Source organism: Papilio xuthus, unplaced genomic scaffold (assembly GCF_000836235.2).
Source record: "Papilio xuthus unplaced genomic scaffold, Pxut_1.1 DF827542.1, whole genome shotgun sequence".
Classification (NCBI taxonomy): domain Eukaryota; kingdom Metazoa; phylum Arthropoda; class Insecta; order Lepidoptera; family Papilionidae; genus Papilio; species Papilio xuthus.
Window position 1 is genome coordinate 4,989,672 of NW_013531107.1, and position 24,405 is coordinate 5,014,076.

The 24,405-nt window shown below is 33.2% G+C and overlaps 4 protein-coding genes across 4 annotated transcripts; 2 read left to right on the forward strand and 2 right to left on the reverse strand.

Moving 5' to 3' along the window:
• The first annotated feature begins 15,890 nt into the window (after nt 1-15,890).
• Nucleotides 15,891-16,823, forward strand: LOC106118782 (uncharacterized). Its single transcript, XM_013313529.1, has 3 exons — nt 15,891-16,019; nt 16,222-16,458; nt 16,669-16,823. The coding sequence occupies exons 1-3, from the start codon at nt 15,935-15,937 to the stop codon at nt 16,821-16,823; spliced, it is 477 nt and encodes a 158-aa protein (XP_013168983.1). The 5' UTR covers nt 15,891-15,934.
• A 459-nt stretch (nt 16,824-17,282) lies between these two features.
• On the forward strand, nt 17,283-19,039 carry LOC106118783 (uncharacterized). The gene is made up of 4 exons (XM_013313530.1): nt 17,283-17,426; nt 17,703-17,813; nt 18,225-18,463; nt 18,771-19,039. The coding sequence occupies exons 1-4, from the start codon at nt 17,344-17,346 to the stop codon at nt 19,037-19,039; spliced, it is 702 nt and encodes a 233-aa protein (XP_013168984.1). The 5' UTR covers nt 17,283-17,343.
• Nucleotides 19,040-19,333: 294 nt separating this feature from the next.
• On the reverse strand, nt 19,334-21,159 carry LOC106118917 (uncharacterized). The gene is made up of 4 exons (XM_013313680.1): nt 20,951-21,159; nt 19,962-20,085; nt 19,575-19,601; nt 19,334-19,498 (listed from the first exon to the last, which is right to left on the reverse strand). Exons 1-4 carry the CDS (start codon nt 21,030-21,032, stop codon nt 19,384-19,386), a joined length of 348 nt encoding a protein of 115 aa, XP_013169134.1. The 5' UTR covers nt 21,033-21,159; the 3' UTR covers nt 19,334-19,383.
• Nucleotides 21,160-22,151: 992 nt separating this feature from the next.
• Nucleotides 22,152-24,399, reverse strand: LOC106118855 (uncharacterized). Its single transcript, XM_013313612.1, has 4 exons — nt 23,188-24,399; nt 22,825-22,943; nt 22,577-22,731; nt 22,152-22,320 (listed from the first exon to the last, which is right to left on the reverse strand). Exons 1-4 carry the CDS (start codon nt 23,315-23,317, stop codon nt 22,152-22,154), a joined length of 573 nt encoding a protein of 190 aa, XP_013169066.1. The 5' UTR covers nt 23,318-24,399.
• Between the last annotated feature and the right edge of the window lie 6 nt (nt 24,400-24,405).

The window sequence follows — 24,405 nt, forward strand, 5'->3', positions numbered from 1 at the left end:
ACAGCAAATTTAACTGGGGCAACCACATTGATTTTGTCTGCAACAAACTAAGATGTTTTCTAGCAAATATAACTGTTTTAAAAGACCGTATACCGTTTAAAATAAAGTTAATGCTATATCACGCGCTGGCCGAATCCTATGTACAATATGGATTAGGTAGTTACGGCCGTACTTATAAATCGTATCTGGAACATATATACAGACTACAAGTTAAAATACTTAAAAAAATCATATCACCTAAGATTAAAAACAAATTTCAAAACGACGAAAAAAAACTTTTTAACCATTGTAATATATTACCAATATATACAAAAATTAAATATGTAATGCTAAAACAATATTTTTTTAATGAAAGTATTTTATCTAAAATTGAACATCCTGTAGGCACGCGGGCGATAACTCTAAACCAGTTTCGTACCGTCGGCGCAAAAAATGTATACGGTGAGCGCACTGCAAGTTACATCGTTCCTAGATTGGTGAACGAACTACCCTCAGATTTGATTAAATGTATTTCACGAAAAAACATAAAGTGCAAGCTCAAAATATTTTTGTCCGGAAGACCTTAACGCTTATACCAAACCAATGAGGTTTATTTAGCGTTAAACATATGTTTAATTGTATTCAAAATTGTATTGTTAAATAAATAAAAAAAAAAAAAAAAAAGTTATTTTACACTAAATCATGATAGGAACGCAACAAAGCGATGTTTATTAAATATGTATTATCCTTGAGCGAGTTAGTTTTGTTTGAGATTGATTTAGCAACACGAAATAACAACAGTTACGATAAGGCTTGAGCTTATGGCGTCGTGACTTGTTCCTAACAAAGTCGATAATGAAACTATTCTCAAACTATTCTAAAATTAAATGTATAACCGTTGGTTTCTGATATCAACATATCTATATAAAACTCGTCATCATTGTTATTATCTTTGAGAAAAACTGAGGTAATATATTTTAAACTGGGATATTAGTCTTAGAAACGCACGATAAATAATGTGTAATGATAATTTGATGATTTTACGTCTTTTAGTAAACAAAGTAACATAAATATTTTTATCATAATTTGATTTACACACGAAATTATTATAATTGTTAGAAGCAATCTTTTTGCGCTTTTTGTCTAAAAGATAATACCTGCCTGTTTATATATACTATATATTAGTTAAGACTGTAAAGCTTAAATAAAATAATCTTGCTTTAATTGCGAATTACATTAAACCTTAACCTCTTTTTACTCTTAATTTGTTCATTGGAACCAAAAACAAAAGCTCATTTGTCAATTATAAATTTCCAATAAAATCCAATACGAAGTCCAATGTACCAGGACTAGTGTAGTGAATCGTTAACTTATTATAGATCTAGTTTAATGTGTTCGATTTATTTTAGTAATCAGTCAGCGCGATATCTACGCTCGTTCCTCAAGATTTCCATCTCACTCAATTACTATATAATTTTAATTTATTATCGATATTTGATAAAATGAACAACATCGACTACAACTACGGTCCAAGTAATGAGATTACATCGTTTAGAGTTATCTGTAATTTTTCTTATAGTTAAAGATGTATATTCATCTTGGAATATGCTACGAAATCTTCTCAAGGGAATTAATACAATTGGGTAATACCGACTAGGTTGGTGAAAAAGCGCAGTAATGAGAATCTTACTATATGCGCAATTATGCGCAATTGCGTATTATATGCGTAAATCCTACCAATATTATAAATGCCGATGTTTCTTAGAATCTCTAGAACTACTGCATGGATCTCATTGAAATTTGTTAAAGATATAAACCTAATTTTGAAGAACTCATAAGCGATTAATTAAGATTTTTAATCTTGCGCAGTCTCGGGTGACAGCTACCGTATGAAAATGAAGACGAGAAAGATGTGTCAGCATCGCGGCAAGAGGTATCTGGTTTTTTGATTATGGGCATCATTTGTATTGTTTTTTTAAATATATATTTTTATGATTTAATATATAACCGGTATGATTCACATTCATAGGTTCAATTAACTATTATAATCACTAAAAGAACCTAATAAACCTAATATATGCGATATATGTTAAATAAAATGGATTATGGATTAGAATTGTGTTTTATTTCAACAACTTCATCACTATCCAATTTATAAATTAAAAAAACGCTTTAAGCTTATGACTTAGAGTTTAAAATTGAATAGAAATAAATACATGCAAATGATACTATGATCGATCGTACGACTTATGCCTCGAAGGGCGCTTGTCCTTGCAAATTACGTGTTCCATACATACGACCTTAATATCTTTACAAATTTAGATCTTTGCTAAGTATTTCTACAGATGTTTGAACTGGTATCAATTTTAATATCATACATTTAAGCTTAATATTCTTTACATCAATGTATTTTTACTGCAACATTGTTCATTAAGTGATATTCCTTAGTGAAACGCTAATAGCCTAATGGTTAAGGGTACGGATTACCGATCACGTAGTCGCAAATTCGAATCCTACCATTCGTATAGAGTACACTGGTATAAGACTAGAGCTTTGTTGGAATGGTACTAGTATAATAATTTTAGTAAAGATATAGTTTTTAGGTAAAAGAAAAAAATGTGGTAATATTAAAAAAAAGTGTAGGAAATTTTATGGACATGTAAATTAACCATGTGTTAAATAAGTACATAACACATTAATATCAGATGTCTAAGAATGGATAAATAAAACCAAATATAAACTCTCTATATTTAACTATAACCCATTATTAATATGAGTTTTTAAGATGACATTATTATAGAAACATAAATCTTTTTTTTCTTTGTCATGAATTAATAATTGCTGTAAATTTCTGTCGTTAAACAAAACCTTATCGTATATTTCTTAATTCATATCTCTGTTTGGAATTTTATTGGTCATTAAACTAATTGTTCTGGACAATAAGAGTTGTATTAGCATCGTATTACAATAAAGCTCACGTATAATTCTACAATTTATATATCAAGATAAGTTTCTTTACAGCGCTCCGAACACAATCAAACAATAATATTTTCGAGCTGGCTCCGAGCGGCCATCTTTTCCGCCAAATAAGGAGCATACGTCACAAAACAGTGTAATAAACGTCCAGAGATCGGCGGACTGTAGCTTGTAGAAGCAGAGAATAGAATCGCATTCTTCAAATTATTACAACTTTACTACTATGGATTGGAATGGTGGAAATGGTAGCGTAAGTTTTAATTTTATGCCTTTAATTTTCTCATACACAGAAAATAGTTAAAATGGTAGAAAAAACTACAGTTTTCTGTAACATTAGGCATAATAATTTCGCTTCATAACAAATTGAATAGGGAGCGTCGGTGGCTCAGTGGTCAATAACTTTCAATCTGCAGGTCCTGGGTTCGAATCCCGCCATGTACCAATGTATATTTCGATTTCAGATTTACATATATACATTTATCCGACGTTCTTACGGTAAAGGAAAACATCGTGATGCAACCTGCACGTATCTGAGAAGAAATTCAAAGATATGTGTGAAGTCAACCAACCCGCACTTGGCCAGCGTGGTCAACTATGGCCTAATCACCCTGAACTTAGGGTAGGCTCTGAGCCTCTCGGTGGGGACGTATAGTGAGCTGATGATGATGATGAACAAATTGAATTACTTTAAAAACTTTTTCAAGATAAGATTAGAGAATTCAGGGATTAGGAAATAGATGAAGTATCTGCGTATCCCTAAAAAAATTTGAATGGTTAATGCTACCTGAATTATTTCGTTCGTAAAAATTATATAGATATTTCCCGTGAGCGTCCTAAGCGACGTTGTGTTTCCTCACTAAAATACCATACGTCCATTGTTAGAATATTGCTCACACGTAATTGGCTATTTCGCGCTACCGTTTAAGGCTTTCTCAATTGAGTATTCATAGGCTAAAAACAGCTAATTGACAAGAGCATCGGCCGACGTGACATTGGCGCGGCGTTTAGCTTCCTTAAGGCAGGTTTCCTCGGTGAAATGTCTGCATATGTACGCAAACCAACACTGAAAAAGTTTCGTAAAAATTTGTATTATTTGTCTATTGCAGAGCAGAAAAGTAGGTGTCCTTTCAGGTCTGTCGCGAATCGTTATCTTCTAGTAGTTAAATAGATGAACGGTTCATGGATGCTCGTGATTACCTGCGGTTTGCGTCCATCTGCAGAATCAGATGCCATGAAATCCCGCCTTTAGGCGTTGTTCGCGCGACGACCAGGAATGGACGCACCGCCGTATTGTCCAACATTAATGAAGCATGAATTGCTCGACGTTCACGTCCTTTGTAAATTATAATGTCACCACCCTATAAGGTCACGTCGCTAAGGATTCACTAAATAATTTATAGATTCTGTGTAACAGAATCAAGCTTATTAAGTCGTGCTATGTGTTTCCGTGTCCATTCTAAAATATTACTCGATAAAAGTCTTGGGTTCATCTGAAATTTTTAACAAGAGCCACTATGTGTGAGATAAATAATTTAAAAGATGTACAAGATATAAGTTTATAGAATTGACATTAAAAACTTGAATAGTTCATAAATCATGTTATTAAAAGTTAAAAAGGATTGAAAAATAATGTAAAGACAGCTTAATGGAGTAAAGTGATGTTTCATTACAATTTGCAATGGTCGGGCGCGCGGCTTGTCACAGGGTGCGGCGAGCGGCGTGCGGCGTGCGATGTGCGACGTGCGGCGTGCGGCGTGCGACGTGCGACGTGCGGCGTGCGACGTGCGACGTGCGCTGAGCGTTGCAAATTGATATGACTTTTAAAGTGCACTTAGCGCTGTTGACAACCTATTCAAATACAATGTAAAAATATGGATTAAACCTAATTAATGCTGGTTTCACACGAGGGTAAAACACTAACGTAGTGCAGTAAGATAGTGCAGCATTAATACTGACCGAACTTAAAGTTACTGTTCTGTGTAGACGTATTCTAGCAATTGTAGTACTGCACTTGCCTACTGCACCCCTTTTGTGAAACTAACATTATGCAGGAATACATTATAACAGAGAATGTAACAGGTTAACACCTTTAACAGGACCTTCTTTACAACACTGTTTATTAGTTAATTTATATAATTAGGTACTTAAAGTGTAGTAGGTTTATATTTCGCGAATCTAATAAAACTGTACATAGAATTCTTTATAAAAATCTTATTAATGTTATAAATAAGAATGTTTGGATGGATGGATGTTTGTTAGAAGGTATCTCCAGAAAAGCTGCAAGGGTCTTGTTGAAATTCTAGGTTCCTAATTAAATGTTTTTAGTTCCGCGTGTAGTCGCGGGCGTCAGCTAGTATAATATAGAATATTGACACGGCCGGCCACGCATCTGCAGTTCCTCTGGTGTTGCAGATGTCAACTGGTGTCGTTGAATACCTCGGTGTAGCCGCCGCCCGTTTGCTTCTTTCTCTTAAAAAAACACACACAATAGGTAAATTGTAACCTAGGTAAATTACCAGTTTGGTAACATAAAGACGAATTTTAATTAAGATTTTTTTTCTATATTAGATAATTATTTTAATCATCAGCCCACTGTACGTCCCCACCGAGGGGCTCGGAACATACCCTAAGCTAGGGGTGATTAGGCCATAGTCAACCACGCTGGCCAAGTGCGGGTTGGTTGACTTCACACATATCTTTGAATTTCTTCTCAGATATGTGCAGGTTGCATCTCGATGTTTTCCTTCACCGTAAGAACGTCGGATAAATGTCCATATGTAAATCGGAAATCGAAAAACACATTGTTACATGGCGGGATTCGAACCCAGGACCTGCAGACTGCAACCCCTGAGCTACCGACGCTCATATTATTATTTTAATACGAGAAGCAAATCTTAAATTGTTTGACATCATTAAAATATATATAATTAATTTCGCATATCAAATATTATTAACTAAGCTAATATTAATAATAATTGTATTATTAGTTCTTGCAAATTCAGTTATAAATTAATAAATTTATTGAAATTGCTATGACATTATACATGAACATGGTACCGCTAAGTAACATTTCTACAACTATGCCAATTAGCAATTGCGAAATTACGACTTTAACTATGTGTTTTCACTGCCGAAACACGTATAAAAACATATTGTTGTTGTATCAAAGAAAACAAGTATAGATTATCAAATTTTATTGAATTCGCTAATTCGCTTTTAAATAAATTCTGCTTTATAGATGTTTTACACAAGTTTTATTTTGGCCAACACTTCGTTTTCTTTAAAAGCATGGACTTTGTTGGCTAAACTGTGCAAATAAAAGCCAAACTGCCAAAAAAGGTTTTACTTTAAAGTCGTTAGTGCTTAATCTATGATTGACACTAGCCAGTTTGACAGATGTGTACAGATAAAGAAAACTTAAAGTGTAATTTGTATACGAGAGTAAGTAAACGTAATGAACTTTCTGAGGAACCTCTCATCTATGAAATAAATATTGGAACAGTAAACCTATGGAGACTTCATTGTTACTAAATAAAATTTTATTATCTTTTCACTTTGAACAAAATGAATTTATTATTAGTATACTAGCAATGTATTGAATTCGATCAACAGAAAATAAGATTTTTAGTTATTTCTTTAATTAAATAAACATAACTTTATTGATTTAAATCAATCAACAAAGATTACATGTGATCGAATTATTTTAACTCTAATTTTTGTCTAATTAACATCAAACTTTATAAAGCTACATTTTAAAGTTTAGAAAAATTTTCGAATCATTTACTTTTGGCAGCACTATACGTTTGTGTGTCCTTTTAAGTGCCTCCGTATTACAAAATTGTTTTCAATACCGTTATGAAAATGTCAACAAGAAATGATTGATATACAGCGAGTCTATACATTTTCTGTGCCGCGATGTCATCTTTGGCGTGAAGGCTTTCCATTACCCACCTATCGGCACTTCGTTAGTCTAACACATACTATCTGCAACTCGTTAGAACATTAAAGCCCATTATTCCATACTCTAAACCGAACTTTCTTAGACATTTCCATACGAATGTTCTTCCACAGTTCATAGGAATCTGAACTTAATAGTCGCGAGAATTCTTCAGTTTGACATGACCAATAGCCATTATTGTATTACGTATGAATCACTGCTTTAGGATCAGTGTAACACGTCCTTAGTTTATCGGTGTTAAGTAAATCTGAACCTTATTGTTCAATAATAGATTTCTTTTTAATTTTTCCAGTAGCATCTTCACTTTTGTTTAAACATGCCACCCGCAAGCGGATGGTGGTTGATAGAGTCAAGTACACGTTAGTAAGAAATTAAAATACAATTGTTAAATATTACACAAAAGCTAAGTTTTTTTCCGTACTCAGAGTTAATCAATAAGCTCCTAAGTATTTTTAGACATTATTAATTAGAATCCTTTGGCGCGAAATGCGCGCTTTCATTACAAAGTCAAGTGTCAGAATGATTAGTGAGGGGACATGAACGTCGACATTTTAGTAAGGCTAGTGTTGCGCCGATACACCTGCACAGTGTTGAATTTTCTTCCTAACAGTATTGATTTAGTTTGAGAAACACTAATGAACTGCTTACGTAATGTATAAAAGACAATCAGTCGGTTAATTTTTTATTGAGTTGTAAATTAAGTTTTTAATTTTGACTGGCTAGTTACAAAAGTTATAGGTTATCTACACATCACGCTATGACTAGCAGATAAAAAAAAGAAAAAAACGAAAATAATGCGTACAAAACACTACGTAATAAATGTTAGTAATATATTTAAAATATGGTTATGAAATTGTTTGGATTTTATTACTGTCGGTCCGAAAGCGGCTGTTAAATATCAATTTGTTATTTGTTGAAGCAAAGTTCTCTGCCGCCGCCGTTTTATTGCAGAAACTGCTTTACCTTATCTGCACTGAAAACAACAATATATATAATTTAAAAACAAAAATCTTACTAATATTATAAATGCGAAGGTTTAAATCGATGGAAATTAGTTTGAAAGTATCTATAGAAAAGGTCAACGGAACTGGATTAAATTTACCATGGATGTAGAACATAATCTGGAAAAACACATAGGCTACTTATTATGTTTTTTTTTTTAAATTCCGCACGAACGTTACAGGCGACAGCTAGTGCTCAATATGTTCGGAGTTCAAACCGGGTCTTTAATATATTTAATATTATTGTTATAAAAACACTGTTATTAAAACTTTATGTCTTTGTTTGTGAATGCATTTTATTTCGCTATAAATGATTAGCACAATCATTAATTCAACATGAAGCCAATAAACAAAGCTAATAAAAGAATGTAACATATAAAAATTAAATAAAGGACTTGGGTCTGTTTACCTTTGAGCCAATCGGCCTTCTGATCAATCTGCCCGATGTTTTTTTTAATGTAATAAGGTGGCAAACGAGCGAGCGGCCACTTGAAATCGTTGAAATAGCGAAGTGACTGTTGCCCATAGACATACGCAATTGCATATGCGTTGCCTACCTTTAATGGACGAAGAAGAGGATGCACAGAAACATAATATTTTCCCTTTCAATGCATCCTCTCATCCGGAAAGTCCACTTCCACTTCCCATCCTTCCCTTATAAGAAAAAGGGTAGGAAGGGAAAGAGGACTGAATTAGGCCTCCGCACAATCAATAGACGAAACGCGGAATTGCTTCCACTTCACGCCTGTGTTCTGTGTGGTCGTGGTATTTCACCAGGGGAGCCGGGTCAATTCGTGCGAAGATGTTAAAGCGGGCTCTACCACTGTTTTTTTTGACCGTTGGAACTTGGGCCGATTGGCTCTATGCGTTCGGGCACCTGTCTTAGACGAGTAGAAATCTATAACAGTTGGTATAGAGACTGTGGGAAAAGCCTTTAGGTTATAAAATAATAACCTTAACATAAATAATAGTAGCATTTGAAAATCGTAAGCTGTTATTAACGTGTTATCAACGCACGCCCTTTACCCCGAGTTCCGGTGCAAGCTCGACTCTGAGTAAGACATTAAATTTACCAAATATGACTTTAAAATACAGTGATATGTATATAAATAATATGAAATTTTGATTTAATGTTTAAAAGCACATTCGATATGGTAAATAAAAAGATAATTATTGCTAGGAAGGAAAACCGACACTATGCCGGTGTACTAGCGCAACACTAGCCTTACTAGAATGTCGACGTTTATGTCCCCTCACTAATCATTCTGACGTTTGACTTTGTAATGAAAGCGCGCCATTCGCGCCAAAGGATTCCAACTAATAATGTCTTAAATTATGTAGACCTGAAAAGAAATAATCCACTTCAAAATCATTTTCAATCAAATATAACGTTAACAGAGCTTCAGTGAATGCAATTTTTATCGTAAATTTCCACAATAAAATACAAAATGTGTACGTCAAATCTAAAACAATAACGCGATAATCTGTTCACGTGAAGGTCAAAGTTCTCCATTGTAATAACAATAAGGTAGTGTACCAAAGATAGAGATATCAGTACCGTAGCTACCTGAGGCATTACATGATAACGTAATCTAGAACATGGGGAGTGTCGACCAGTCTTCTTTTATAACTCTCTTATTATACTTAGGTTATAAAGATAAAGTCAAATGCAAGACCTAAACAAACCTTGTTTGCTTTGTTATTACCTGAAAGCAATGTTACGGTAGTTTAATGTCTTTAACTATATGAAAGTGGTCGTAGGAGTATCTTTATTGATGCATATTTCTATGATCTAGTATTCAAAATTATTTTATTGTAAACTAGCAACCTCGACTTTGCAAGGTTGGCAAAGAGTATGCATCTGTCATCTGTCCTGTCATATCAATACTTTACTCTTTGATGTTCCATTTAAGTAGTAAAAACCTTGGAGACACTAGGCACGGCTCTCAAGCTGATTTTTCGGCTATGGTTATTGTTCGTGATATTGATATGGTGTCGGTAAGTTTTTTTTTTTATAGGAGAAGGGACAAACGACCAACGAATCGCCTAATATTATTTGGTCCGATTTTATTATATTAATTTAATAAACATTTATGAAACTATAATAACAGAATATGAATATAACATAGTCACAGGTCACTAATGTTATATTAAACAAGCTGATGTGCGATCGAAGAAGCAGCGAGCAGATGCGATTGCACTATCCAATGTCCACTACCAAGACTAGGTATTTCGAAATAATCGAATACATTTTTTTTCATTAATTTTATTGAGATATTTATGTAATTATGAGGAGGAATTTAATTAGAATTTATTCATGAAAGATTAGAGTATATGCTTTTTATGATTATTACCTTTTTTTGGAGAATTCAAATGACCTACTCGTTTGAATATCATTTACGAATTCGGTTCTGTCAAATATCTTCGAATATTTAAATAGTTAATAGTCACTTCCGAAATATTTTCTAAAACCGATGGTAACGATTATAGCGATATCAAGCCACGAGTCTTTAATCAGATACCGGCTGTTTACATTTAGCCCCCGGGCAACTTTAATATAGCGATGTTGTCTGGAGCCGCTCTGACCCGGACGATACCGGAGCGCCCGAACGATTGAGAGATTCTGATATTATTCATATGAGCCACGCCAACTGACAGTTGCCAGCAGTGGCAGAGCTTACTATAGACCGATAAAGTTATCTGACCCGGTGGGCGAAAGTCAAACTAAATTATGGTAGCACACTAGCGCCCCTCACTGGCGTCAATGTTAGAAAATTGTCACAAGATACCTCTTACTGTAGCTATCTTGAGATAATATCCTGTTATGTGTGTCATTCTCTATTATATTTTATGACAGAACTAAGCATGAAGACATTACCACTCACAGTGGGCCAAATAAGTTTGTCGCATTACAAATTCGTAGATTGCGATCATATGACATTCGAAACGGTGAGGGGAAATTCCATGGATTTTTGTACTTTTTCTAGAAAGTTCTTTTTATGTATTCATATGATGAACTCCCATCAATGAGATTTTATTGCAAGATATTTCTCTTGTAAAGCCATATATCAGTTTTCTTTTAAAGTTGACAAAGTGACAAACCGTGCAATTGCCAATTTCTTTTAACTTGGTCTTTGACTATGAACCTTGACCTTTTTTAATGATGTTCGTAGGAAATAGTAGCGACAATTTATTTTTCACTAACTCTTTCTTAATCCTTTTCGTTTTTCGATGATATTTTGAAAAGTTAAATTCCCTTAATTCATTAGGAAATACGTATTGCGTATGTAACATGCCTACATTATAGATATAGGAGGGGATAAGACTAATTAATTGTATACGGTTGCTTTGCCATTCTAAACGTTATTTATTGGCCATAAAGCCATAAACGTAACACAAAGCTTTGGCGCGAGCCGATTACTAAGTAAACAAAGCTTTTATAACGTGTAATGTGACAATGCTTTTAAATATTATTCCGGGACATGTTGCATACATTCTTGCATTTGTTAAAAAAATTGACAAAGTAATATAGTAACGTAAAATGATTGCTGCTTATTTTTAATCAAATTTGGGCCTCGACTTCAGGGAATATGTTTTTTATGTTTAACTAGATGGCGTTACAGTCGACTTACATCGTGCTAGCGAAATGTTCGCGCGTTAGTGTTAATATGTTTTCGTGTAGAAATAGGATATCCAGGGAAAGAAAAATATTAGTAAGCCCTATTTAAATCTATGCAACTGTTTCCAATCGACAGAGAGAAGGAAGCACGAATACAGCTGGTATAATGTTCTTTTATCACCACGAATATCTCGATTGCTCTACCGGAATACGCTCGCTGCATAATCGAGTATAAATCTTAAATATTAATAATTTTAAAATCTATATAACATTTTTATTATAACTACAATTAATTAATACGCTACAAATTTTATTTGCTAGCTCTTCAATTTTTGAAATTAGAATTCTATTTTTTCAAATATTTGTGATGTAGAAAACGATATTAATCACAAGTGTTCGTTACTCAAAAGAAAAAAAAATTAAGAAACCGGTCGATGTATTTAATAATTTTTGTTGCCATTTTGCAATTAAATATATCATTCAGTACTATCTGACTAGCAACCGCTGATGACGTCACGACCGTGGTATGCCAACCGAAAGTTTTTATTATCATTCTTTTCACCATTCGAATCTGATGGACCGTTCGGATACGCGTAGCAACAATGGAACCCGTTATCGTAATCACGACGAATCTTTTTTTTTTATTCAATGAATGACACTGGACATGCGAATAAATGATTCAATATTACCGGTGTATCTTATCGATTAAATTGATGATATATTAATGGATGATAATTAATTCGATTAATTTTTTTTTATTTTTTTTTTATTTTTTTACGAGTAGAAATCAAACGAGTGGCAGAAATACCGGGGTGGTCATCGACGCCTATAGACAACCGCAACAGTAGAACGTGAAATACGTTGTGGGTCTATGAGACAAAGTACGCTCATTTCTTGAAGAACCATAAGTCATATTATTTTCATTATTAGAGATCTTAATTTTTGCAAATAAAAAATATTGTACAAATATAAGTATCCCCGACTGAATATTAAAATATTTAATGTTCACGACATATCAGTCATGGAGGTTGTAATATATAATGTCAAAATTACGCGAAGCAAATTCCTTTAACATTTGCCCATGCAAAACTGCATTTCTCGTCAATCAAAAAAATAATTGTTTATACCCAAAAACCTAAGGACCTCTTCAATATCTTAGCAGTTTGATTACAATTGCCGCCTTTACCAACGCTTGGTGCAAACAATGTTGGTGGCCTGTATCTGTTTGTACACATTACACAGTTTAACACAGTACACAGTACAATAGCGATGATAACCGTCTCACCCCATTACACCGCGCACCGCATCGCACGTGACTGTACACGGGAAAGCTATTTAATATCATTTACGTAATTACATTCAAGATCCTTTTAGTAATTCGTGATATATACATAGCATTCATTGAAGTTAACCGTTGGTTTTCACTGATGAAATATCTAACAAAAGATATAAATTAAATTATTATATAAAACATTATTTTTTGTACATATGTAACACTAGCTGTCGCCCGCGACTGCGTCCGCGCGGAATTGAAAAAAAACTATTAGCCGCAGCGTGTTGTATAGCCTAAAGTCTTCTTCTATAAATGGACTATCCAACAAAAAAATATTTTTTCAAATCGGACCAGTTCTTGAGATTAGCGCGTTTAAACAAACAAACAAACGCTTCCCCTTAATAACCATTTTTACACTTTTAGTTAAGATAAAGATTCTAATGATTTACTTAGGCCTTACTTATTACTCTTACAAAGTCGTAAGCTAATCATATTTAATAAAATCGCATTAAGACGCGACCTCCGAACAGATACAAGTAATTGCAAACTTATTCTTACACACAACAAAAAGAACAAACACCTTATCGGCTTTTGCTTAAGAGTTAAAATCGCTTACTTTTCTATTTATTACTAGATATAGTTATGTTAAGTTTTAACATAAGGTAACAAGTTTAATAGATATCCCAGCTATAAATCTACGTGCAACAGCAAACGTACGTCTGGTTGTCCATCCATCAAACGCTGAAAGACACCCACTGCGATTACGGGACGTTTCGAATAATCTTAGGCTGTGTGTTGAATAAAATATAGCTCCGTACGTTGCTTTTATATTTAGTAACATCAATAATTTAGTTCCCTATGTGTGGTCCTTCCAATTTTGGAAGACAGAATTAACTCTAATATTAATCTATCTATAATTATTTTTCGCAGACTCCTAGTAATCTTACTAATATTATAAATGCGAATGTTTGAATGAATGGATGGGTGTTATTTCCAGATCGGCTGCACGGATCTTGCTAATATTTGGCATAAATATAGAACACAGTCTGGAAGAACACATACGTAGGCTACTAAAGTTTTTTTTTCAACTCGGATGGTCTCGGGCGACCACTAGCTATATATAGTACTACAATTACTAGATTATTAAATAATTACAAGGGCGTCTGAAGTGCATGAACCAAGAAAAAAATATTTCGGTCGTGATCACTATGAAGGACGTATTCGGGAAAGAATAGTGAGACGCGATTTTGACTTTTGTGGTCCGGTCTTTAAATAGTTTTTGATGCATTCATATTTCCACAGCAATAATATTAGTTTTATCTTTTCCGATTGTACTCGTTGAACAAAAAAAACGTAATACGTTGATTAAGATATTCTGAAATAACATAGACCGAGTATAATATATTTAAAATAATATAAATTAATTCCTATTTATTGAAAATATTCTGTCTGCATGCCAATAAATCAATATTATCCTATGAAATCTGACAACAAAACGGCGCGGCGTGGTCCGCACCGACAAAATACCACAATGCACTCCAATGGCTGGTCGTAATTGGCGCCGCAATATCTTTGCGATTTCCAACAACCAGATAAGCCGATGATGTATTATTTCATCGTACAATTAGTGCGTGAGATGACGTGTGCAATTTGTATAAATGTCTGTTTTGTAACACTCTTATTTCATACATTGTAAGTGCCTTCCTCTTCTTTTTAACCGACTCCCGAAATTATCTGAATGCGTTGTCATATTTGTCATAACTACCAACATGCGAATGCGAATGTTGGTAGTTATGACAAACATACGAAAGTTGGCCCCACTGATTTGCAATAAAGACTCTTTTTTACGAATTACGATACATTTAAAAATGACAGTATAATAGACTATTTGTTTCAATGCAAGGATTATGTTTTATATTAAACAGAATTAAGTATTCTATGTGTTTAGTTATTTTATAATTATTAAGCAGTATCAGCTTAATAGTAAACTGGCTGTACGTGGAAGATCAATTGCGTAGATTGTATGCCCAGCCTACTACAGGGAGGGAAACAGTATGGTATTTGTCGACTGGTATTGTACAAGTATAGAACTATGCATTTGTAGAGCTACCAACATTAAAATATACGACAGTAAATTGAATTAAAAATGAAGATGAGAATTTTATTTTATTTTAAGTTAGTTATGAATAAATGATGGGAAATAAATTTTTTGCCAAAAAATATCTTAATTACGACGCAAAGACCAAAAAAATTTGAGTCATTTAAGAAATTCGCAGTTTAAATAAAATTAACAAGGTTCACTTACAAATTAAAAAACTTAACTCTACACAAAAATATATAATATAATAATTCCGCAGCCGTGGTGTTCTTTTTTTAATATGTTTTGTATATATATATTTTTTGGAATATGAAATGTACTATATTAAAAATATGATAAATAAATGAATACGTATATCATAACCTCTAAAACATTCTTAGGTCTGCATCAAAATCCCTGTCTCCATAAAAGGTGTAGCGGCTGATTATTGTTGAAGCGTGAAATGTGAATACAATGCTTATCTAATCACAAGCCGGCGGGTAATTAAATGATCCAAGTGCTGCGCAGATGTCAACTGACTCACGCAACTAAGATCCTCTGTACACGGACTACTTCGAGTGCAGCGGTAGCAGTCGGCGTTTTACAGATAGCATTTTTAACAACAGCTAACTTCGGTCAGTGTACGGCGAATGTCAACTGTCTACTTAAAGTAGGTCGTGTCCTATTCCAAGCCTTAAGGTTTTAAAGCTTGGAGCAGGATCTTTTCACGATGTTAGTTTGTATATTCTTCATGTATACAAATGATAAGACAATCATTATTAATTTTTTAACTTGTACAACATATTCGCTATGTATAATAAGATGAGAACTCAATGAGGAATTAATCAGAGAACAGTATACAGTCGTATGTATTCTTTATTACAAAACACCAGTCTGGTATTTATGCTACAATTGTTTTCTTAGTCACAAATCACAGAATTACTTAATCACCAATTATTTTAAAAGTAATTGGACTATAAAATTCACAAACTTGCTACTTGCAAATACGAGTCATATTTTTTATTTACCTATAGGTACAGCATCTGTTAAGATGAAATCTTTTGTATTGTTATATGTTTTATCAGAATTAGCTAACTATGTGGGATTAACTGATGGATATTTGGTTGGTGCTGGACGTAAGTTTTTTTTGTAAAATCTAGAATACTTATAATTACATTTAGTACTTTAGTATTTTCTGAGTCTTCAGTTACTAGAAGGTTGACATTTAATTTAATCCTAATCCAATAAGAACTCTTTAGTTACTCGGCAGTTACTTCCAACTTGACCTTCAATTTCTTCGTATCTCTTTATAACTGCTTACATATCACATACATTTAGTCAACGTCCGTTTCGCTCAACTCCTGCACACCGATACCAAGTACCAAGTCTTAAGAGAAGAAATGATTAAGATCAACACACGCAACCTGGTGTACCACTGTAGAGCGGACAAGAGCGACTGTGACATGGCACTTGCCAAGATGCGGTACAAAGCCAGCAAGCACTTCTATGCACTCTCTAAGGCTGTGGTAGATTACGTGAAGAATAAACGACAGGCCCGTCCCACTGGATATGTTGGTAAGTAATTGGACCAAGTTTCAAATTTATTCCCAATTTATGATGAAAAGTAGACGGTACTGTAGACCTCAATATTTAATACTGTATTTTTCAAAGAAAAGACGCAATGCTAAACTTATTAATTGGTTAGTTACAATATTGGCATCCCCTTGGTTCCTTTTGGAAGATCAGAGATAGGAATAATGATCGATAAATATTCGCGGTTTTCAGGCACCGCAACATTCTGCCAGGACAACATCTGCGTGCCAGATACTGACCCGCCGATTGTGTACGGTGGTTGCTTCACACTGGTCTCTTGTGGCGGCAATCAGACCTGGCACCTGGACCCCGTCGTCTACAAGAAGAAGAAGAGCAGATTCTTTTAATATTACATTTGTATAGCATTACAAATACTGAGTTTTTTTTTTAATATCAACAAATCTTTTTTCGTTAAGTTATTAAAAAAAGTAGATTCTAAATCCTGTTGCAAACAACTTAAATCGATACAATGTAATTATTGTACAAATATAACAAAATATAGGTGAATTGATAACTTTCTTCTTTTTTGGTCACTTAAAAATAATATAACTTTATTAGGTTTTCCTTAAATCTAAAGTGAAATAGTGGAAATTAAATAAATAATTTATGTTATACTTAAGACACTCAGAAAACACCATGATATCCAAATGTACCAGTGCAGCAATCACAATCAGACTGGCAGTCGTGACGTGGCTCTACAACAAAAAGATCATCGGCCACCTGTACCATTGTGCCTGTAACAATACCCGGCCGGTATTGTTGCAATGAACCCAGATAACTACTGATAACTGAACGAGCTTTAAAAGATCAATCCTAAACACTTTTGTCTTATTTACCGCGTGGAAACATGCCAGCTGGTTCAGAACAATGAAAATATTAATCTATCTCGTCAGTTGCTTGCTAAACCAATATGTGAATTCTGAAATACGAGGCAGTGTTATTGTGAACAAGTGAGTGAATTTTATTCGTACATTCTTTGAAGATAATTTACATGTGTATTTCTATATATTTTAACGAGCAGTAATTGTCAGGTTAAATGTGCAAAAAAAAGAAGAAAACTTGGGAAATCAAATGTCAATCAATTTCAAATGTCTTTATCACTAAAGTAAACTATAGAATAAACTTCCATCCAAGAATCCAACTTCTTCTACTACTTTACTTACTACTTGAAGTTTGAAATGTCGATATAGCATTGCTGCTATTAAAATGTTTAATTTTTCACTCAGGATCCTAAGTCTTCATGATGACTATCAACATAGACCACGTGCTCAAACGTTTGCACCAACATATCCGGTAAGAAAAACGAAAAAGGAAAAAGTCAGACCATCCGATGACCAGTAAGTCATATAAATTAATGCATATAAATGTGTATTTTTTCATAAGAAGACACCAGAAGACGTTAAAGTATTCATCATCATATCCCTGTCCTTATTTCACTCTGTATTAGGATCGTTGTACTTGATTTTCGTCCTCGAGATCGATCATTCGTCATTTCGTGACTCCCTTATCCATCTCTGACTAGGCTTTAGGATTTTTTTGTAAGTGTACTATTATTTCTTTTACCATTCCAACTAAGCTCTAGGCTTGTGCTAGGATATGATTTACGATAATAGTCGAATGGCGGGATCGAACCCCCGACCCCGTGATCGGAAATCCGTACCCTTATCCACTTTTGACGTTTTAAATTAATCAAAACAATTACATATTTAAAGTTCTCCGTACCATATTTCTAAATCTCATTCTTTTAGGCTCAAAAAGGTAAAGCCAGTTGGTAACGAGGTGAAGCAGAGCTTCGTTCCATTGACAGAAATACCCCCGCCCAACGTCCACCGGGGCCACGGCCGTCGGCATTTGGAGCCGGACTGTACCAAGAAACCGGAGTGGCAAGAAGTGCACGGCGGTCCTAGAATAGAAATTATTGGAGACTACTACGAAGAAGATCATGCGAAGACCGTTGCTACTGTGGTTATACCGGATCACATTGACTGTAAGTTATTTCAAACGATACCCTATCTGTTACTTCCTTCCATATTATTTATTTAAAGTGTAAGAAACCAATTATATGTTAAATAAAACTGGTCTCTAATACTTCTTTGGGTATCGCTAACATTTAAGAATAACTTGCGTTTGCCCTAAAAATTTTATGAAAGTAACCAAGCAAATTGAATGTTTCGCATATTCAGATCGACTAACAATTTTCAAGCATGCTTTGGTGAACTCCAAATTCACTTTTAGTTGTTATGAATATCCCACAATTTCGATCGCTTTTAAGATTCTGCATTTCTGGCCAACAGATAAACATTTCGAAATAACAACTCAAATTCCGTACTTAACGGTTGGTTTGATTGAGGCGATTGGTTACCATCCTAGCGTGATAAAGAGTGAACATCCGAGCGAATGTGAGAAGATATACCAGGACCACCTCGAAGAACAATATTCAGATGAATCAGCTGATTATTCTGAGGAGTCCATGGAGGTAGCTCGTATGCCTCTATTCCCAGGTGGAGCAATCCCAGATTCAGACGAAAGAAAACTCGAAAATATCTACAGCGATTTGGATTGATTTGTTTTTTTTTTTATTGTAAAATGTGATTTTCTATTTTTTTATTTAGTCAATACATTAAGTAAATGTTAATCGACTTTGTCTATTTCCTTCTAAAGTTGAATAAATCCTTAAACATTATATTCCGAGTAAAACCTACTTCGGATTAAGCTTATAACATCTGACAGCCTAACAGATTATGCATCTTACAAACCAGAACTTTATGTGGACATCACATTTTTTCAAATAAATAGGTAAAAAGTAAAAAATAAATCAATCTTATTTTGATATTTTAATTATTCATATCTACTTCATGAAGATTAAATCTGCATTGTAACAAAATCCTTTAAGAACTAAATTCTAAATCAAACTGGACCAGCTTGGAGATTAAATTTGGAGGGTAGTTTGACATCTTTGTCTTTATCATCGAAAGTTTCTTCTGTTTCGTCATCATCGAAATCATCCATATCCAATGGAGTCCTGAAAAAAAATTATATGCAAAACAGTCAAGGAATAAAAATGCTACTTTGCGAAGTAAGAAATCTGCAATACTTACTTATTCCAATCAATCCTATGTCGTCTCCTGGAATTACATCAAAATCGTTATAGATTATATTAATATTTTAAAAGCAAATAAATATTATTTCTCGATTTATAATCAAAAGCATGGCGCTTTTACCCTCTACGCATCAAAAAAGTAACAACCTGCCCTTATTTTTCTTTTTAAGCGAGAAGTAAACACTACAACTGAAAACTTTTAATTGTTTTGACCTACAAGGAATTAATACAGTATTATTCAGACCGTATCAATTCCATCTTTTAAAGAATGCTAGCTTCTAGATAAAGTAGGCAGTAAACTTTTTTCTTCTCGAAAAAAAAATGCCATTCGAGAAGAATCTATTCAAAGAACTTCTTATTATAATAAAGTATTATGAGGTCTAACCTGTTAGTAGCTATGTAATCCTGATCCATGTATTCTTCAGAAACTTCTACTGAGAGTGGTTGACCTCGATGGTCTTGTAGAATGCCGAAGTATCGAGGAGCTCTGGTCACCGTGAATAAGGGACCTGATAAGGAAATTAACGATATTAATACATTACTTCTGTTTCCTGCCAGTTTTCCACGTGTTAAAGATATGAATATTGTGTAGCGATTGTTCTATTCGGGAGATTCCATAGACAAAACCGTTTTAAGAAAAATATTGTTTTCTCTCTTTTTTCAAAGAGAATGAGTGCTATATGTTTTTGCAGACATGTGTTACGGCAATGAATATCACGTTCAAATTTATTAAAATACATTCTAACTCTTTAGTTGGTAATAGACATTTTAAACGTTAAAATGTTTAATCAGAAATGGAATAAAATGATTTATTTAAAACAAGCCTTAATAAACATTGCCTATCTGAGCGTAGTAAAGGCGAGGTACGAAGTAAATCATTTCATATTTCACCTTTAAAATAGATGTTTGAGAATATCTTATAAAATATGGTGTGGCTACATAGCTTCTTAAGACAAATCACAAGTATAATTTATGTTTCGTACGCATGAACAAAATATTCGCGTGTTATCGATACACGCAGGCGCTTGCTCGCTCGGGGGTAAACACGTTGCTGCTTCTAAAATATGCGCGCTAACAAGAAGTGTTGCCATCACTAAAATAAGCTATAATAATAGATTTCCATACCATAAATGTTCATGATTATAATCATTAAAGTATAAATTGTTTAAAAATAAAAAATAATATGTAATTAACCGCGGTAAATTTTAACCCAGTCTCAAAGTTTTTGGATATTCTGTCGTCCTAATCTATAAGATTAACCAGAAACCATAGACAAAAGACACATTTCATTTTCCTTTGTTTAATTAATTTAGATGTTTGATCGAAAGAGGTTTCATACTTACTTTTAATTATTTCACAAGTTGGAATACTTACTATCATCAACTGCTTGGAATCCTTTTAAAAATACACATAATATTACTATCACAATTTGAAGCTTCAGTTGCTTTTCACACATTTTAATATATTTCTCAATAACTAGGATAAAAAAGTTCTGATTTGTACTGAATTGGTCAATATCTTTTTGTAATCAAATTAGGTCATAATTGCATAAGCTATTCTTAGAAAAGTTTCCTCATAAGAGTGACTAAAAGTTCCGTAGTTACTCAGCAGTATAGTACTTGCAACTTTCGTTAGATTTAAAGTTTGTAAAATGTATTATTGTTTACGAAAACTCAGCTATTGTTCCTTGTCGGCAAACCTTAGTACACAATGTTATTGTGTAACAAACAAACACGTGAATACAAAATCACGATGTCTAAAACTCACCACTTTCTGCTGTAACTGCCACACGTTTTTGAGTAGTTTTGTTTTTTTAACAATATAACATTTATTGAAATATTTTACGCAGCGAAAATACAACTCTTGAACAATTCTAATGTCATACTATCATTATGCTAATATTGTTAAATAAATTCCTCCATTCCTCTACTTATTTTAAAGGATTCCAATTAATTTAATTTTAATTTTTATTTTTTTTTTCTAATATTGAAATTTTATCTGTGCCCAAGAGCAATAGTTAAGGCGTTTTATTATCTAATTACAAAAATTGTAATCGTCTATTACAATTTTTGGTTGTATTACTTGAGTTTTTGGAGAAAAATGATTACAAATAGGAAGAAAACATAATCTGCAGACATTGTTTTGCAGTTATTATGCAACTATCAACAAAAAAGGACCTACTAAAACCCTTGATTATGCAAAAATGCCTAAAAAACCTAAGCTCTTGGTATATCAACCACGAAATATCTGTCCATTTCGGATGAATTGAGAACGATTGTAAAATAATAATAATTGCATATCTTTACGTTATAAAGAGAATATCCAGATATTGATTCAAGAATTGTTTTACCAATAAATAATATTTTAAATAAAGGCCTCAATACCTATTTAATAGGACAAAGGCCCAGATGTAATACGATTTTTGGCTTCGTAAACCAAACTAGTATAACATTTTAACTCTAAACTTTGATTATTTTTGGGCCAGAAAAATGAGACAAGATTTATTTTATAAAAGTTTAATTTTCTCTTAGATTTTACTTAAATATCAAATAAAGTCATGCTTAATAGTTATTCATCATTTATAGAACAAGTTCCCTTCTCCTCCCCAAAGTCGTCTTCCACCATAACCGATAAGTTCCTGTCGCATTGCGTTGTATTTCTTAAAGAATAACTTTTTCAGGATCCTCTTGCGTCGTTTATCTTCTTTCAAACAAGACTCCAATTTGTCCATGCATACGTCTTCTCTATAACATTAAAAACAAATTAATATTTTCTAAGTTAAGTTAAAATTTATAGCAAACATTACGTAGAGAAAAAGGACTATTTTTTAATCTGTACGTAAATGTCACCTTGCTGAAAAATTATAGAAAAAAAAATTGTCTCTATTTTTTTAAATGACAGATGGATGGCAATATTATTGTAATTTACTCCTTTACGAACTATAATCTAGTAATACATATAGCGTATAATTGTAAATGATTTATTAATTTAAAATCTTACTTATAATTTTGATCCAATAATAATTTTATCGGTTCCGTCTTAGTATATTTGTCGGGCAGTCGGGCACCGGGAGGCATTTTTGACAGCTCTTTCATTATACCCATAATTGTATTCTCCAGTTGTGCCAATTTTGGTACCATAAGTCTTTTTATTACCTGCAATAAAAATGTTATTAAAAAAATAAGTGTAATACAAAAGTGGACAAATAAATTATGTTTATTCATTAAAAAATAACAATAGACTTCAACCTTTCCGCATTTGTTCCCAGTCTTACAAGGAGTCCTGAATTTACGTCCGAATTCCATGGTTGGTAGATTTTGTATCTGGGTTATAACATTAGTAAAAGTACCTATTGCTGTTTTTTCACCTGTAAAATATAAAAAAAATAAGTTTAATTCGCATATAGTTACCGTTGGTTTCTTAGACCAAAAACTCTGTATAAAACATATCGACATCCTTGTCATTATATTTGACAAAACAGAGATAACAATATGCTTTAAACGGGGATTTTTTGCCTCAGAATACCGCGGTTAGCGAAATCGCACTTTAATTGCTGTAAGATGGATTTTTCACATCAGCTTTTTTATCACAAATCTTTGTTAAAAACTTACCCATTTTGGATTTCTTTGTTTTACCAAGTCGAGCTATGTCTGGTTTGTATTCATCAAAACTTTTACAAAGGGCAAACAAAGAAAACATTATAAAAGAGAAAAATATTCGGTAATACGTTTCGGGAATCATGTTTTGTACGTTTTAATTAGACGCCATCTACGCTTACAGTGGTTTTCTTAAGTTGTATATTTCCGTTCATTGTTTACAAAACATTTGTGTTGATCGACTAATAATCGCATTTGAGAATAGTTCGGTCACGTTTGTTAATGTTTATAAATTTAGTAACACGACCAAGCATTGTGAGTTTCTTGCAAATCATTAAGCTTGTTAGAACAAGTAAAAAGGACATAACATACATAAGACTACAAAATTAAGAACTTAACAAGTCTTCTGAAATGTCCATAGAACACTAGAGCACCGCACTAACTCTATTATCATATCGAATGATTAATTATTTTTTCAGAAAAATCTTATTTTCAGTTATTTACAACGCAAAGTAACAAATACGTGATATGTATAACATATTAACTAAGCAATAACATAATGATCGATGGTCCTAATAATAATAGAGAGAAATATATCAATACTTTAGGACTTAACAAACTATTTCCTACCTAAAAGTAACGTAGTTTTCGACTTTTTAACGGTGACACAATAAATATTACAAACCCGTTGTACTTAAACTAACAACGACTAGATCGTGAGCCCTATTCAATATTATATCTCTCAGTCGTTATTTATTATTGCGCTAAAAATCGCCGTAAGCTATTCCAAGTCAGTGCAACTAGCTGCGAAGCATAAGCAATTCAAATAACATCTTCGACATTTACCATTTACAATCGCGTAACATGAATCATTAGAACTACCTGAGAGCACGCAACATATCGCTATAAACTTATATTGAATGGTATAAACAATAATGGCACATTATATGACCAGAATAACTAGCCAGCACTAGACCGCAAGTCAATTTGCTATGTGGGTGTCTTTTACCTTCAATAATATTTGAGTAAAAACTATTTATTTATAACATACACATCTTACTTTATACTTACGCACCTTAGTAAGTATCCAAAATGTACAAGGCGAAGAAAATTACTATGGGGCTCTGCATACCGATTGAGCTTACCAAAATACGTGATATAAAACTACATAATTTATTTCATTAAGTATTTTGAAGTATTAGATACAACCATGGCGTTATACGCAAGTTAAGC

Coding starts and splice junctions, on each gene's coding strand:
- LOC106118917 (XM_013313680.1), bottom strand. CDS start 21,032: ATGTGTGAAAAGCAACTGAAGCTTCAAATTGTGATAGTAATATTATGT. Junction 19,602..19,961: donor GATTACATAGCTACTAACAG/GTTAGACCTCAT, acceptor ATGTAATTCCAG/GAGACGACATAGGATTGATT. Junction 19,499..19,574: donor CATAGGATTGATTGGAATAA/GTAAGTATTGCA, acceptor ATTTTTTTTCAG/GACTCCATTGGATATGGATG.
- LOC106118782 (XM_013313529.1), top strand. CDS start 15,935: ATGAAATCTTTTGTATTGTTATATGTTTTATCAGAATTAGCTAACTAT. Junction 16,020..16,221: donor ATATTTGGTTGGTGCTGGAC/GTAAGTTTTTTT, acceptor ACATACATTTAG/TCAACGTCCGTTTCGCTCAA. Junction 16,459..16,668: donor CCGTCCCACTGGATATGTTG/GTAAGTAATTGG, acceptor CGCGGTTTTCAG/GCACCGCAACATTCTGCCAG.
- LOC106118783 (XM_013313530.1), top strand. CDS start 17,344: ATGAAAATATTAATCTATCTCGTCAGTTGCTTGCTAAACCAATATGTG. Junction 17,427..17,702: donor GGCAGTGTTATTGTGAACAA/GTGAGTGAATTT, acceptor TTTTTCACTCAG/GATCCTAAGTCTTCATGATG. Junction 17,814..18,224: donor GTCAGACCATCCGATGACCA/GTAAGTCATATA, acceptor TCATTCTTTTAG/GCTCAAAAAGGTAAAGCCAG.
- LOC106118855 (XM_013313612.1), bottom strand. CDS start 23,317: ATGATTCCCGAAACGTATTACCGAATATTTTTCTCTTTTATAATGTTT. Junction 22,732..22,824: donor CTGGGAACAAATGCGGAAAG/GTTGAAGTCTAT, acceptor TTTTTATTGCAG/GTAATAAAAAGACTTATGGT. Junction 22,321..22,576: donor TTATTGGATCAAAATTATAA/GTAAGATTTTAA, acceptor TTAATGTTATAG/AGAAGACGTATGCATGGACA.